At 38.8% G+C, this 16,840-nt stretch overlaps 1 protein-coding gene across 4 annotated transcripts in view; it reads left to right on the top strand.

Moving 5' to 3' along the window:
- The first annotated feature begins 771 nt into the window (after positions 1–771).
- egfem1 (EGF-like and EMI domain containing 1) overlaps positions 772–16,840 on the top strand; it is a 57,091-nt gene continuing 41,022 nt past the window's right edge. Inside the window, exons 1-6 of one of the 4 annotated variants that reach the window (XM_071496363.1) lie at positions 772–1,374; positions 2,514–2,623; positions 4,841–4,935; positions 5,985–6,119; positions 6,692–6,801; positions 7,011–7,115. In XM_071496363.1, the coding sequence (XP_071352464.1) occupies positions 4,850–4,935; positions 5,985–6,119; positions 6,692–6,801; positions 7,011–7,115 (436 nt within the window). In that variant the 5' untranslated portion in view covers positions 772–1,374; positions 2,514–2,623; positions 4,841–4,849. The other 3 variants (XM_071496360.1, XM_071496362.1, XM_071496361.1) reach the window with 3 other exon arrangements.

The raw sequence follows: 16,840 nt of genomic DNA, 5'->3' as shown, positions 1-16,840 counted from the left end.
TTGATTTATCACAGTTATTTTATGCTTGTTTCTAATGACATCACAGCTAGAGTGGGAGAGGGTTCATTTGTCCTTACAGCCACAAATCTCACTCTTCACACAGATTTTTTTCCTGCATTGTAGGCAAATTTGTCCTGTTTCATACAATGTCACTACCAAGGCTCAGTTAGAATTTGCACTGTGAGGTTCAAAGCAGCAGAAGTACCATCCAACTGTCCCATTTACTCTAATGCAAAATGAGAGCAGATAATCAGGAGAAAAACAGGAAGCGAGCAAGTGAGGTACTCAAAGGACATTTTTAGCCCTTTCTTCTTCTAGCCATTGTTGTGCTATTTCCATTGAGGTGCAGAAAAATGTGACAAGTGATAAAAAGTGGCCAGACACTGCTTGGGGTTCAGAGGTTTAAGACACACAGTAGTTTTACTGCTTTGCTACTGTATTTAAACACATATAAATCACTATTACACCACTAGCACATGTCTGTAGCCCGAGTCATTTGTAAGTGATTTATTTGTTTTATCTTTAATGTGACCACACTCATGGATAAATGTGTTCAACTCTTTTTACACAACCTTCAATCATTTAACATATCTCTGACAGCCCTCTGGCTCTGCTATGGCCTCTAGGGTTGTCTTGCCCTCGGTCACTGCTTGTTTCCCTTCAGGTGGAGTTGGCATTAGTGCAACAGGGTGCACCTGGCCAGTCTATCCAGAATGCATTTAGGATTAGCCGTCCCCATTTTCTTTCTCACTCCATTGCTGGGTCTCCCCCTTGCACCACATGGTTTCTTTGGTTTGGTTGCACTTTTTATTTTGCACCACACAACACCACCCTTTCATACATCCACTTACTAATACTACCCATTTCATACACTTGTTACTTGTTTTATTTGGCTTTCTTTTAGGTAAACAAATGTGATTTATTCTTTATTTCAACCCCAACTTTGTGTATTTCCCTCCATTTGTCATAAGGCCTCATAGCCAGATTGTAATACATGGGACAGGGTTTGTGGCGTGATCTTCTACATACCAGTTCCTTTAAATGGACTGCAACACACAAACTCTGAAAAGACTCAGGTCCTAAGTCACATCTTAACATCATCTACACATTTACTGAGCTCAGGTGATAACTAAATAAGGCAGACTTCAAATTGTATGTGGCTCTAAATATACTGCATTTTCTTTATAATTTTGACTTATATAACACATACTGTAGGAAGTGGGGTTACATGACTGTTGGACTAAAGAGCACAGGTGTGCTGATGGGGGAGTTCACACAGGTGCCTTGAGTTTTCTTTGTTCTGTGTCCTGGGCTCATTCTCTGTTTGACCTCCATTTGAGCTGCTTCCCTCCATCATTTCACCTTTGTTCGTGAGTAAGTTGAACGAGTAGTTTATTTCATTATATTTCCTCAAGTCATGTTTATTTTGTTGTTAAGTGGAACATCTAATCTCCTTCTCACATGTGTCACTGTGAATTCCCCCACTGTAGGACTAATAAAGGCTATCTTATCTTATCTTATCTTATCTTATCTTATCTTATCTTACATTATTTATAGCTTTATTGAAGATGATATGACAGACTTTGACCTGTCTTTACACTTTCTTTCATTCGTAGAAATACAATGACTGACACTTGACAGACTGCAAAAGATCAAATATTTTTTAATAGAACCTGCTGACTGCTTTTCCTGCTTTGCTCTTATTCATTATATCAAGTCCAGTGTATCCTAAAACACATACTGCACGTGTGAAAATTACATTAGATTAAATTAGTTTCATTTTCAAGTTTACATGATCATTTAAAAAAAAGTCCCATATAGGCTCCTGAAATGACTTTAATATCTATAAATGTAGTGTTCTTTTTTGTCCCAGTGCTTTGAGGATGAAACACTATATTATAATCATTGGTTGTGCATCTAAAGGAAAATCCAACCCTTTTTAAGGATTCACATTTCTTATTCCTGTGCCTCAGTTTGGTCAATATAAGTGAATATGCAGCTCTCTCCTCTAAAGTTGGAGACCAGAGGGAGAACATTAAAATGTAATGCGTTCTATAACAATGAATGAGACTCTGTTGCTGTGAGGCCATAAAATGTTTGTGTAATTTGGGTTTTAAACTTAATATCCAATTAAAAAATCTAGATGAGACCTGTTTGGGCGGGGGTACACTATACAGCGACTGTAGAGCATGGAGTTAGTGAGGTAACTCATTTCCCCCAGTGGCTCAAAGTAATTAGCTCTGTAACTTAAGCAGCCTGACTGATGATTGATGTTGATGCAAGCCTTTGATGTTTTAGACTGTGACATTGCTATATAGTCTAAACTTCCAGCGTCTGTTTTTCTGCTGTACAAGTCCATCATTTGCTCTCAATAGCTCTGAATGTGGGGGGTTCAATTAAAAAGAGTGATGCACTTCCTGCATTCCCCATTTATATTTGTCAGTTATGACACTGAATTGATATTTTAATGGAATATAAAACCACATAAAACCAGTGCCTGTCTCTGTGTACAGTCGGCGGCCCACAAGTAAATACTTCGATCTCCTCTTCATCACTCCGGTCTCCAAACAAACCCAGAGCTCTATTACATTTGCATGAAGAAATCAACCAACCACTACCAGAGGTAAGTCCAACAGAGTCTCAGGCTTTGAGTTATTTCCTGAGCAAGTGATTAGAGAGAAGGTTCATTTCTTGATGTGAACAGTGCTACATCTAGTGGTCAGAATGTAACATAGGCCAATACAAATGTTTGTTGGTCACAAATTTAGTATCAGTGTATGGGAAACCGTGATTGTATTTTATATTTTAAGCTGACAGTCATAGTAATTATTATAAAAGCCATCAAAAACGTTCACCGCATCAATTACTATTAGTCAACTTAGGCTCAATGTCTTTGTTTAACTTAAGTGTGAAAACGGAGTAGTCAATGTGCAATGTGGGCAAAAAACATGTATAATGGAAAGGATTTTGGAAAAACAGTATGAATTTTTATTCAATCAAAATTTCTCAACTGTGTTGTACGGAGGCCTGGACAGGCCAGCACACTGCAACTTAAGAAAATTTATGCAAATAGATAAAATACATGCAAATTCAATTTAATTTGACACTACATACACTGCAAACATTCACAACTCAACCAAATACATGAGCGCACTGGAAATTCTCACAACACGACAGAAGTGTCTCCAGGGGACACTAAAAAAGTGATGCACCTGGCTGGAACGTATTTGTTGTTCACTGATTTGTGACTTTTGAAGTTAAAAGCATCGAGACAGACTGGCCTTAATCTCTACCGCAGATCCTTAAAGGTGTAGTAGGTTTTCAATCATCATCCATCATCCATCTTGAAAATCTACTACACATTTCAGGTATAATGTCAAACTTGCATTTCCTCATTGGCTGTAATCAGCCAGTGCCAGAGGCATATTGTTTTTTCCGGTTATCTGTTATTACATACTTCCCATTCTCATGGACACAATAGCTCAGTAACGCCTTGACGGAACTTCTTCCAATTTGGCACAAACATTCACTTCAACTCAAGGATGAACTGGTTAGATTTTGAGGGTCAAAGATCAAAATCAGGATAACCTCACACATCATGGTTTTGGCCTTATGAATGCAATATTTAAGATCTAATTCAATTTTGAAACTCAAATCAGTGTCAATTTTTTATGTTAAAAATCTGAGTCATGATTCAGTAAAACCTGAACACAAACATAACACCATTGCAAATAAATGTCCATAAATCTGCTAAGAAATCAGAGAAAAAAGAAGCTCCTTGAAAAGTAATCCAGTGAGAGTTGTCAGTACATCCAATGGCATATAACAAACAGGAACGTACAATGGCTAATTAGAATCTATTCTATTCAGTTTCAATTATATAGCGCCAAATCATACTATAGATCATCTCAAGGCACTTTGCAGGTTAAGGTCAATACCTTACATTATTATAGATAGAAACCCAACAGTTCCCACAAAGAGGAAGTATTTAGTGACAGTTAGAACAGAGATACCTGCAGAATGAGGAAAGAGAGCGAGAGAGAGAAAGAGAGAAGCACAAACTATGGGACAGAAAAAAAACACAAAAGTAAAGACATGAAGTAGTGTGTGGGGAGGGTTTGTCTGTGTGTTTAACTGAGTTACATTTGTAGTAGATTCACTGAGTTACATTGTCTTGTGTAAAGTTTGTACTATCAATCCACGGTGTGTATAATCTCAGAACCTTTGGATGAGGTGCTCTTAAACTGGAGGCGAGCAGACGGAGACCCCTGATGCATTAGATATTAATAATGCACTCTATTTGTTTATTGTTATTTGCACTATCTTATATATGTTTTTGTGCTCGGCTGTTGTGACGCTTAAATTAGGATCAAAAAATTTTAAAGTAATATTCAATGTTCATACAAAGGTGTCTCTCATGTTTCTCTCGTTTGCATCATTTTCATGGATAGAACCCGCCGGTATAAATTTATAAGAGAACTTTTGGATTTGTTGTGATGCTGCTTAACAGTTTGCCACATCATGTATTTATTCAAGAGGTTATGTGAGAGCATGGCAGGCTGTGTTAGCAGGTTAATAGTGCGTCCACAGGGTCGAGTGGCCGGGGCTTTTGGGAGCTCGCCCCTCAGTGATTGTGGGTGGCGCGTTTCCTGAGAGCCATTCAAAGACAAGTCGTCCTCATTCCTTACCGGTAAACGGGGAATCACGTCTGGATGTCGGGAAACATCTCCTCAAGACAAACATAAACATTTGAGTCATGTCGTAAGGCGAACTTCCACAAATAGCAGGATGCTCTTCATGTGAAGCTGCGCCGACTGACTAGCTCTCTCCGTGTCTGTAGCTGGCTGAAATGATGTTTCCAGATATTTTCATTTTGTGTGTGATATTGATCAGCACCATGCGCATCGCATCGTCGTTGGAGCTGCAACCTGGCATGTAAGTAAGGTGTAATTTAGATCGTTTCAACTGTGTGCATTTATTAGGTTTGATTGAGCAGTCAGGTGAATGAGAAAGATTTGCTCTCTTACTTTTAAATGTTTCAAAGTAACAAGACACAAGCAACTTGCCTTAGCCTACATTTTAAAAAGACTGTTATTTACATAGCCCGAGTTTTACTGGTTCCAATTTTGCTTTTGTCTTAAGCCGAATTGTTACATTAGTTTACTACGTTCATTGCCCACAAGGAGTCGCTCTTTCAGGTCCCTAATGCGGATAGACGTGTATTTCACAGCACTGATGTAACCTGCTTCTGCATAATAACTTCCAATGGAATGTACTTTTTTTTTTTTTGTATAGCCTGTTACTCTACCAGAGGTTTCCAAGTGTAAACAGACTTGTGCTGGACAGCATTGAAAATATCAAGAAGCTGAATATTTCCTCTAATTAACTTCAGGCTGCTCTGTATTGAAGCCAGATGGTTTGTGGAGGACACCTCTGAAAAGTTTACCTGCACTGACAACACAGATGGCTGCAGGTTACTTATCACTGAGTACTGTGCAGTACAAACCTCCATGTCCTGTAACGAACATGTACACTCAGCATGCATGTACGAGGACATGCAAACGATTCTGGGGAACAAAACTGATTTTCCTGTGGAATTTCATGGGTTTATTTGGTACTGTAACGCCAAACAGGAAGCTGCATAGTTGTCTGACAAACACTGTGTGTGTGTGTGATGAGCTGATGTTCATGCAACTGAACATGTGAAAAACATTTGGAAGTTCATGTGTATTGGAAATACATACATGAGCTCAATAACCTACCTCTCAAGTCAGTCAACTATACTTACCTCAGCGTACATAGAACAATGAGAGATGAAATACTCACTTGCTGGTCTTGAAAGTCATCATAACAGAATGCGAAGTTGTGGGTTTTTTTTTTCAATTTTTTGCAGATTTATTTATTTTAAGACTAATACAGTATTTTTCATGGCATTTACCCATTCCTTTCTCCTGTTCTTTCTTTTTGTGTGTTTCCACATACAGGCCAAATGTTTGTGCTGAACAGGAGATGTCAATGTTGGGGGCGCGTCAGCCCTGTGTCCAGGCTTTTACCCGCATGGTCAAAGTGTGGAAACAGGGCTGCACCAACCACAGGTGGTGTATGGGCTATGAGAGGAGGTAAGAGCAAAAAATACTTTAATGGTGAACAAACAATTTATTACTGACATCTTATCCATAGGCAATCCTGCAGTGAGTGGCGATGGAGTGTTTTACACATATGCTAACAGTTGTACTTGTTAGTTTTCCTGGTCAAATATATTCTTCTTTGCCATTTATAAGTTCCCCTGGAGTGACTTGAGCTCAGCGACTTGTGGTTGAAGGATGGATCAAGGAAAGAGAGCATCCCTTTTATTTACCTGTTCACTGAGATAAGAGAGCATAACCTTGTAGTCACAAAGTCGATTTATTTGCTTGTTAATGAGGATCAGTGCAGCTTTAAATATGCAGAACTGGACAGACTGGTGTTTCTCATTCTGAAACTGATTGCTAACACTACTGATATTGCAGTATAATCCTATATGCAACTGACAGTTCACTGATATCTTTAGTAAGATGTCTTTACTTCTTGTTTTGCTGAAATCATGAAGATACAATTCAGTGGTGACACATTAGGTTATATTTACATGTAAAAATGTATCACTGCCAGAAAAATCCAATTATGTGAATATAATAGCATGTCTCCTTATCAGGACAGCATACTACACAGCATACAGGCAGGTGTACAGCATGGATTTGCACACAGTCTACAAATGCTGCCCAGGCTGGACTCAAAGGGGTGAAGAGATGGGCTGCCTGCATAGTGAGTAATACAATTTTACATAACATATGTATCACATAGGGCTAGTTATGATATTGCTATGAGCTGTTATATATATCAATTTGAGATTTAGGAAAGTGGCCAACCCACTGACTAGATGAAGAGATATAGATACATCCATACATTTAGAAATGCACACAAACATTGATAACATCAGCAGCATTATGGTCTATGCTATGTTGTATCTGCAGGGGTGTGTGGCACCAATACATGTTTCAATGGAGGTCAATGTGCAGAGACTGGAGACCAGATATGCCAGTGTCCGTTGGGCTTCAAAGGGACGCAATGCCAGTATGGTGAGTTTTCATTCCCATCTGATAAAATCCCACAGCATTTAACATGATTAAAATAAAGTTGTTCATATTTATAGCTCTGCATATTCCATTCCTCACATTGCAGCCTTCACTTGTGTACAATATGCAGCAATAAGCTGAGCGCAACTTTGTTAGTCAGTGAACTAACTTACATCTTCAGAGGACAACATGTTGTTAAAGCTTTAATAAGCCCAGCTCAGACCTTATGCTTTCACTTTGAAAAGGCAGAATGAGCCTGTAGTGTAGCTGTGATTGGACAAGGCTGCTCTGTGGGGGTCTCTGGGTAGTTAAGGATAGAAAAAGTGCTCTCTACAAGAAATGGCCTGCTTTGAAGGCTATAGCCTGAAGTGCTGTGGCTAACCCAGCTGAGCCTAAAACTGTATGTTAATAAAGGCATTTGCAGCTCTGCTTTTATATGGTTAAGGAAGTAAAAAGCCTTGTACAGATTCCTGTCACATGTGACAATACTTCTCTCTAGGAATAGAAGTTCAACATTTTAATACATACAAACTTACATACACACATCTATATATTTGTGTTGTAACAAGTAACTTAAAGGAATATTTCAACATTTTGGGAACACGGACACATGCTTATTGGCTTTCTGGTGAAGAGAGAGATGAGAAGATCAATATCTTTCTCACATCTGTCCAGTGAATAAGAAGCTTCAGCCAGCAACTGCTTATCTTAGCATAAAGACTGGAAACAGAGGTCTATGTCTGTGTCTGTTGAACAGTAACACATCTTAAGCTCACTAATTTCTATAGTATATCTCATTTGTTTAACGGGCACAAAAACTGAAAAAAATGACAATTTGCTGTTTTACAAGGTGTTATGTGCTGGACTATTTATTGGCTGGAAGCAGTAACTTCCTGGAGTCTCTGCTAGTTGCCTGGAAGCTGCTCAGTGGATTAAGCAAATAAGATATCACTTGTTAATTAGTGAAATGTAGAGATGCTGGTGGTCTGATCCTGAACAGTCTATCTGGGATCTGTCAACATGAAATGGTAAACACTTACACTTACTCTTCTATTCTTTCTACTGTCCAAACCCCTGCGATCTATGTCAACATGCAAACAGGAGGATGGTTGTTAGTGTTTTGGAAGAGTCCCGCAGAGGCGAAATGGTGAACAAAGGATATTTGGTTCCTACCCTCCACATGCTTGCAAACACACAAACGCACACACTGCTGAGGTTTTCCCATTTGGTTCCTTGACTTTCCCAGGAGGAAGGACCTGCTTGCCACAGGTTTTAAACAGTCCCTCCTCTTGCTAAGACATTTCACAGGAACATGTCATTGTTTGTTAGAGGTAGCTCTCCCGTCCGTTTGTTTTGACACAGGCTCTTTGGTTTTCACACACTGGAGTGACAGATTGAGAACATATAGGAGATATTAGATCTAATCAGAATTCCTCTAGGTTTTACTTTCACTCTTTCACATCTTGTGCTTCGATTCTCCTCAGTGAGAACCCACATCTTGCTCTTTTTCCGTCTCTCATCTCTCGAGACAGATTTATCCTCACTCTTCTGCCAGAGTTATTATACAAGGAAAGAGTCAGCCAAGCTCCTGTGTTCATTCAGTTTCCTGCGCTGCACTGTATTTGACTCTGCTAAATGCAGAGGTACATTCTGTTTAAGCCCTGACAATTCAATGTTGTAAGGGTATGATTGAAGATATTTTGACAGTATCTAACCATATTCTCTTCAAGAAACTAATCATCATAAACACTTTGGAAGATCTTATAATTAATAGGACCTATGATATTTTACTTTTTTCATATTTCTTCAATTCAAATTGAAATTCTGTTCAGATTTTTTGAAAGTCTTAAGTGAGGTTTGACTACAAAAGGAGAAAATACTGTCTAAGTGTCATTGTTTTATAAAGGCATCCTCTGCTTTTGCTATGCTAAAGCTTGAGTGAAGTAATGGTTGAAGTGTACAATATTAACAGAGAGACTTTAGTGTATGACAGTGTCATGTGATAAACGGGTGAAATCATACATTTCCTGGCTATCCTAAAGTTGAAGTTTGTTCCTTAACTGCTAAAGAATGACAGGAATACACAGAGCTTTCAGAAAATTTGAAAAACATCCATTAAATGATGAGAGCATGTGAAAGTCATTCCTGGTAGTCTGGTCCAGGGCTTTTTATGTGATTTTAGGCTGTTAGCAGTATCTTAAATGTGAGAATATAAGAATGTGTAGCAGCTCATAAATTAGGCAGTATATAATTTAGAATGTTTTGGATAAGTAAATGAATTAGCAAGATTCACAGATAGATAGAAATAACAATGGACTGCATTGCATGAGGATAGGCACCCACAAGAGTGACTTGTTTTGTTTCCAAAAAAGTGAACATGGTTGTAAGAGAAATGTTGTAGGTACCAACATCATATAGAAAGTTTGTGAAAACAGATATATCAAACCTTCTGGTAGAAACACATACTGTGTCTCACTATTCAACCTGTAAATTGAGCAATGGGCTTTTGCCAAAATCTTGATTCATTCCTTGATGGACAGAATAAACAGCAAGATCAGGAAACTGCCTTTCTGTGTGTTTGCAGTGGTTATTAGGAATGTATGGCACATTCCAGCTTAACATAATAACCAAGAGAGACCTGGAAACCTGGATATATCTGTAAGTGCACACTGAGCCACCGGGACTTCACTAGGGAACCCTGTAGATCATTAGATTTCCGTTGTGAGCTTTTACATTCCACAGTGACAGACTTACGACTGTCCTGTACGATTCATGTATAATGGAGAAAGAGCAGATACAATAGAGAAGCGGGAATGCTGACCACTGGAGATTTATCTTAGTGTGATAAGTTAAAGGCAACTCGACTTGCTGTTTGGTCATGAAGATGTTGTCAGATTTATTATATAGCGTTTCCTGCATGTTTTTATCCTTTCTCATGTGCTCTAACAGTAATCTGTGTATGCATGTTATGTCTTCAGTGTTACAGCATGTAAGTATTTGGCATTTGTATTCTCTGCGTGCTTGATTGATTGGTATATTATATGCTGCACCTGTGCTGTAGCTCAAGGCAGTGCATATGAACTGCTGTTTCATGGAACAGATAAATGTTTTCAAATTTCCACAAGAGAATTTATTTAGCTTTATTCAATGTTATGTTTTGTATTTTAGCATTTTTTGGTTTATACCAAAGGACAGGTCGGTCAAAGGCTTTTTTTTTGTCGTTTCTCAGATGCTGTTGAGGCCACACCATATGTGTGTGTTTATGTATAGTCCATAGACTCTCTATAAAGATGGACGTAGACTCTGTGATGTCACCTTTCTGAATAGAAGTTTTGAAACTCAGAGAGGGCTGCTCCGCCTAACTACCGAACAGTCCAAAAATGGGCAAAAAGGTGGGGCCTGTGTGGAGTTTAGACTTAGGTCCATGTATGTTCCTATTAGCATTGTTAGCACATCTGGGTGTCTTTCTCAAAGGCTAACCCAAGGCTAATTTATTATCTGGCTAATTAGCTAGTTAACAAGCTAAGCTAACAAACTAGGTGTGGTGGGCAAGACACAGATATCTGGTAATTACTGCTATAAATAAATAATACAATACTAGAAGTCAACTCACCTCAAAAAACAGGCTTCCTCGTGCTCTGTTAGTCAATTAACCACACAGCCAGCCACATTATGTGTCAGATTCAGTGACTCACATTAGCTGAGGTGAAGTGGATCTTGTAGATCACAGTATTTTTTGGATCGCTGTGTGTAGCAAATGATCACTCTGACGCTATGTCACTATTAACACACATAGTATGTTGCTGCAGATACCAGATGAATCATAAGGATGAAGGATGAGAGGGGTTGCTATATAGAGAATATATCAGCTTCGCCTTTTCAGCACAATTCACTGCAGGTAGATTTGAGTTGAGGGAGAAATTACACTGTGTGAACAGTGTTTGACAACAGTCTGGCTCTGGTAAAAGTTCAAGCGAAAATCCATACCTTGCTCACTCTCCACCCTTCTTTTCAGCATTCATTGTCAATTGGCTTCTTGAGTGTTACCCTCTTTGGTACTCCTGCCAAGTTGTGGTGGTAGAGCCCAATACGTGTTGTGGGGGATGTGTGTTGTGGGGGCAGCCAGCCACCTGCTTTCAATCTCTGATATGAGACAGAAGGCACCGTCTGTGGAAATGTATCTCAGCTAGTGACACTAAAGCCATGGAGCTGACACTGTGAGGTAATTAACAGCCTGAACACAGCCCAAGTATGTGCCTAGACATTGGAGCCTGTTCTGTAATGGTTGTATTTACCAGTGCTTGTGAATGCCACTCTGTCTCACTCTATTAAGCCTTGAATTAGGCTTTGCTTTGGTTAAATTGGTGCATGGGTCTGCATGAAATTAAGAGAGAACAGGCACACAACAGAGTGAGGACAGAAACCATCTGGTCCTGACTAAAGAAGCCTGGCTGTTTTCAAAGCACTTTATAGAAGAGTTATTATGGACAGTCCCTAAGACTGGATCCTGTTGCACTGGGAGTTTTAGCAATCTAATGAGACAGCTAACAATGTCAGCAGTTATTAGGAATTTCTCAAATTTAAGAAAACAGGGAAGGAAAAAAGGGAATTTATGTTTTGAACATGCACACACGAGGACACACTAGCAAAGTCAAAACAGAGTTTATTGTGTAAGAAATTATAATTCCAATAAAAGTGCTGTGTACAGTGTTATCACCAGTCCTTTTCTCTGGGAAACTCTGCAGAAAGCTTTACAGTTGCAATGTAAATCGCAGTTTCTCTTATGGGAATCGTCTTGTTTCATATGAACTTGAGTGTCTTGTCTCCCATAGGCTCAGTTCTCACCTCAATCACTGAGCTCATGTCTGGGCAGGATTGGTTCCCTTCCCTATTAAATTAAACACACACGTCTCTGTGTATGTCCATGCATGTACACGTAAAAAGGTCGATACCATAAGTATTTGGACAGTTACACATGTGTTGTTCATCAGGCTTTTTGCTTCAATACATTCAATGTGAAATTAAATAACAGATACCTCATTAAAGTGCCAAGTCTCAGCTTTACTTTGAATAGCTTTATGTCAATAGAGAAAGAGCTGTGTGGATGATATAGCCCTTTAAACACATAGTGCTCACATTGCAAAGCTTCAAATGTAATTGTACATTTGGCCACTAAGTGTTTCTTGAGCAAAAATCTGTCAAAGCAGAGAGACCCCGCAATAAGCAAGAGTTGAAGGTGGCTGCATTGAAGGCGAGGGAGACCAACAACAGGGAAGATAACAAGCATCTGGTGATGTGTATGGGATGCCATATATACATGTCCAAATACCGACGGATCATGGGCTGTATGCTGCTTATGTTTTTATTAAATTGTGCTTATTTGTGTGTTATTGAGGTAGAGTTGGAGGGAGTAGCATTTATTGAGAGCTCCTTGCAGTAACAGCAGGGCAGATCTGTAATCTTTGAGGGGTAAAAAAATGACAATGTGTGTTTGATTCAATTGGATGAAATATTAAACTTTATCCTCAATGGAAGTTCACTTCATTAAATGCTCCCTAATGGTTGTAATACAACAGACGCTATCTCTGACTGTATACCAATCTATACAGTATATAGTGGCTGCTTCTGCTGGGTTGTTTGTGTTTAGAGGGAGGAAGGTGAATAAAACACTGGGGAAAAAGATTCTCACTCAGTGCTCTAGATTTAAAATCCTCAGGGCATCCCTCCACACAGTCTCTATTGACGTCTGTGATGTCTGTATTTTTGGCACTGACAGAGTAGAGTGTTTACAATATACATTTGACAGGTGTTGTCTAGTCTTTTATACTTCAGGGGCTCAGCTAGTGTGTTACCCTTGTAGATCTGTGGAGACCTTTGTGCTTTACACACTGTGTACAGTTCTCTCACTATAGCTGTATCTGAGGGCATATGCAAAGTAAGCAACTTTTTGAATTAGCTTTTATTCCAATCTCAGTATTGTAAGAAAGGTTAAAAGGATGCATTGTAAACTGTTTATCATCATCCACCTGCTTTTTGATATGGCCCAAAAAATATTTACATTGTGGTAAAAACTCTCGTAATGTCTCAGTAGATCTGATGTTCTTCACTGTGTCCACATATCTTTGGCAGTAATATCATAAATCCCTGTGACTTTGTTGGACAGTAGGAAAAAGTCTGCTCAGCATTATTTTTACTGGTATGGCTGCTCCTGAACCTTACCAAGAGAGTTGGTTCAAGAATTTGTCTTTCAAAATGGAGAGAAACTATATTTCCTTTCCGATTTCTGGAAGTAATTAAGCTCAAAAATGCAGTCAGGCCAAAATTTCAAGGTGTGGTTACAACAAAAACATAGCTGAGTAAAGTAAATAAATCTAGACCAAGATTTAATTTGGTAAAAATTGTGGTGTTAAGCTCAATTCTGTTATGAAAAGCAAGGTGTAAGGGAAGATGTCTTAGTAGCTCCTGTGGTTGTTCTCACAGCTTTAGGGAACAGTGATGTCTTTTACAGGTTTGGAATGAATCTTCCACCCTAAGTTAACTAACATACCATGCACAGGGTTTATCCTCTCTGAGTCTTTCCATGCAGTTAGGTCCACTACAGAGCTCCAGGTCAATTATGCACATTTTGTTTTGGCTCCTGAGTGACATGAACCTTGTGAACGCCTGCTTTCCCTCGTATTTCTTCTGAGAGAAAATGGACTGTTATAATTCCAGGCTAAATGATTGTAAGCAAACGAGGTGAGGACATACTGTCGTTTGCAGTAACATTTATGACCCAACTGCTCTTGGTCATAACACTGTTTAATCCTGGATACTGGAGCCTAATCTAAAAAACCAGTTTACAGATTAAAGGGCTTGAATTATGTCAAAAGTGTGCAGCAGACTGTGTTCTGAATTAAGATATGATGGGTACCATATGCTTGTAATGAAGGCAGGCCTTAGTATTTGTTTTGGTCTTGTTTCAAAGACTTCCTTAACCAAAATTTAGCTGCTGGCTTCTATGGTGCTGAAGTTTCTGAGGTGTGAATGTCATGATGTTCGTTGTTTTCATAAAGAACAGCAGCAAAGACCTCATAATTACCTCTGACAGCTTGCTCTTTGCTTTGGCTAGCAGCTTTTTATTGGCGGTTACTGAAAAGGTTCAGTGAAAACTATATTAACAATGTAAGCCTTCAGAGATTAACAAATCCCTTTAAAGTTGGCTGGTTTGCTGTAATATGAACTTTATTCCTATGTATTTTGGATACCTAGATTTGTGCATAAGTAAAACATCTTAAATACTCAGGGCAATCGTAGAGAGTAATGATCAGGTATTGAAAACTGACCTAAAAGCCATTGAGGCCTCTGAAAGAACACATTAGACCTTTTGGAAATGGATACAGACTTGCTAAACCACTTAACGGCAGCCATGTAACATGAGCCCTCATTTGGGTGTTCGGTTAGAAATTAGAAAGGAAGAAATAAAGAATAGGAAAAAAAAGCAAAAAAGTTTGTCAATTGATTTTTTTTTCTTCTTGCCATATCTGGATAAGCATCTGCCATATTGAAAAGGCAGACAGGATTTTAAGTACAAGCTTCTCTCTTCCTCTTGGAAGATTTAAAAGGCCAGGTGGCTTATTGATCCATCCAAAGCTTCTATGATAAATTACAATAACATATTGTTTTTTTCCACATGCAATGTCAGCCACAGCTGTTCCGCTTTCAGTGTTATTTTTTTTATTACTGACATTGAACTCTTGTGACTAATAGTGAATCCATCACACAGTCAGGATGAAGAGAACCTCATGGAAAAGGAGAGATTGTACAAACATAAAAACAAAGCAGATGAACAGTAGAAATTTTGTGTTCCCAGGTTTTGTGACTTTTCTTGTAGACAAACATAGGTGTGTCTAGAAAAACAATGAGACCAAGATGGCAGTTTTTACTTGTCATTTGCTAATGTTGCTTTCTTTAAGCCCTGTGTACCTCCCCTTCCTGTTTTCATTCCTCAAGTTTGCCATTAACTATGTGGATGTGGGAATCATATGCCAGCATGCTTGAAGGTTGCTGGCCTGACAGGAGGACACAAGAAGCAGCGCGGGTGCTACATACTTAGCATTGCTATCAGAGGAAGAAGCTCATTAGGAACCTAATTGCTGCCATATGGCAGGGAAGTTCTCACACTCTAAACAAGCACACCCTCATCTCTCCAAATGCATTAAAGCACCATTGTTTACCAGGTTAATGCTGAGTGGGTTGGAGCTAATGGTCTGTGTGATTGACCATGTGCTCCCAAGACTCACTGTGAGATTCCTATAGTAGCGGTGGCACACTCTCAGATTAAAGCACTTAATCCTCCTTGAACTTGGGTTGGCTGTTACCTTGTAGCATTAGCATTAGTTTTAGGAAAATAAGCTCGTGAATGAGAAGTCACTGTTGGGGTCTTTCAAGTGGGCATATTACAATCTTCTTCACTTTACTAAAGGCTCCTGGTAATGGCCTTAGACTTCATTCAGTCTAAGCACTGGATAAATATCTGACTTTTGAACCCATAGTGCAGCTGTCTGGCTACAGAACAAGGGAGTGAAGATGATTGTTTTTCAGTATGACCATTTTGGAGCTTTATTGTCATTTTTTGGCTGTTTTTGGAATATGCAGTTTTTCCCCATTTGCTGTTTTGTAGAAGGCTATCATAGAGCTGAGCAAGCCAAATCCATGAGTCACGTGGATGTACAGACTTTACCAGGTTTAGACAAAGATGAGCCTGCATAGAAGATGAATGAATGTCCTTTTTTTTGGTGAACTAATGCTTTAACCGGCACTTACAGTATCCACCAAGGGGACTGAGTAATGGTAAAATTTATGACAAGGGCAAATTTGAAGCTCTGTAACTGAGTACTTTTGTTTCACAATGTTTCTCTAATACAAAGGAAACTGGTGTAGTCCAAGATTAAAATCTATTTTCAGTGTACACTTTTACAGAACAATCAGTCATAGACATGAATCATGCTTCATTTTTAAGTTCCTAAGTTTTCTTTTTTTTTTTTTTTTTTTTTTTTTTGCTTTGTGATGCCAGGTAGTCCCATACCTAAGGAACATAAGGCATAGGAATCTACAGCCATCCTTTTATGTGCAAGACATTTTCTGTCCTATCTGTTGGTGAACTAAAAAGGAATGGCTTTTCCAGATATAGAAGGGCCAAGTTGAGAGAGGCTTTCATGGAGATATAGGGCAAAAAGTTAAAACAGGACTTTCAGGGCAGGTGTGCAGGTATAGTTGTTTTTACCCCACTTTCGGAAGATGCGTAATTAACTTATGTTATATTTTTGAATATGTTGTTTCAGAATGCCATATTTGATAATTACCAAGTTAACAGAGTAAGTGTACTGGTATCCACTGAGTAAAAATGTGAAAGAAAAAACAGCAGCACCCAGTTTTCATCAATCAACGTATTTATGCTGTGCCGTGAGGAAACAAATTCAGTTTTAGGTATGCTATAAAAAATGAAAGTGATGAAAAATGTGTGAACGGCAAGTGAGGAAACCAGTACGGTTTTCAAATATAAAATAGACTCTCTGAAAATCCTTATTATGTTAGAGCATAAATTCTGTGTTGAAGGGGCAAATGGGAAACATGTGAGCTGCTGGAGGGAGGTGGTAAAGGCATGCGACAATGTTGTCCAGAGGATAAATAGTTCCTCACTGCAGTGAGAGAAACACAGGAATACATGTAGCTTTGATCAGTCAAAT

Source organism: Trachinotus anak, unplaced genomic scaffold, assembly GCF_046630095.1.
Source record: "Trachinotus anak isolate AG129_WGS33_773 ecotype Australia unplaced genomic scaffold, CSIRO_AGI_Tana_v1 ptg000014l, whole genome shotgun sequence".
NCBI lineage: Eukaryota > Metazoa > Chordata > Actinopteri > Carangiformes > Carangidae > Trachinotus > Trachinotus anak.
Note: the sequence above shows the minus strand (reverse complement) of the source record. Positions and strands in the feature narration are given on the sequence as shown.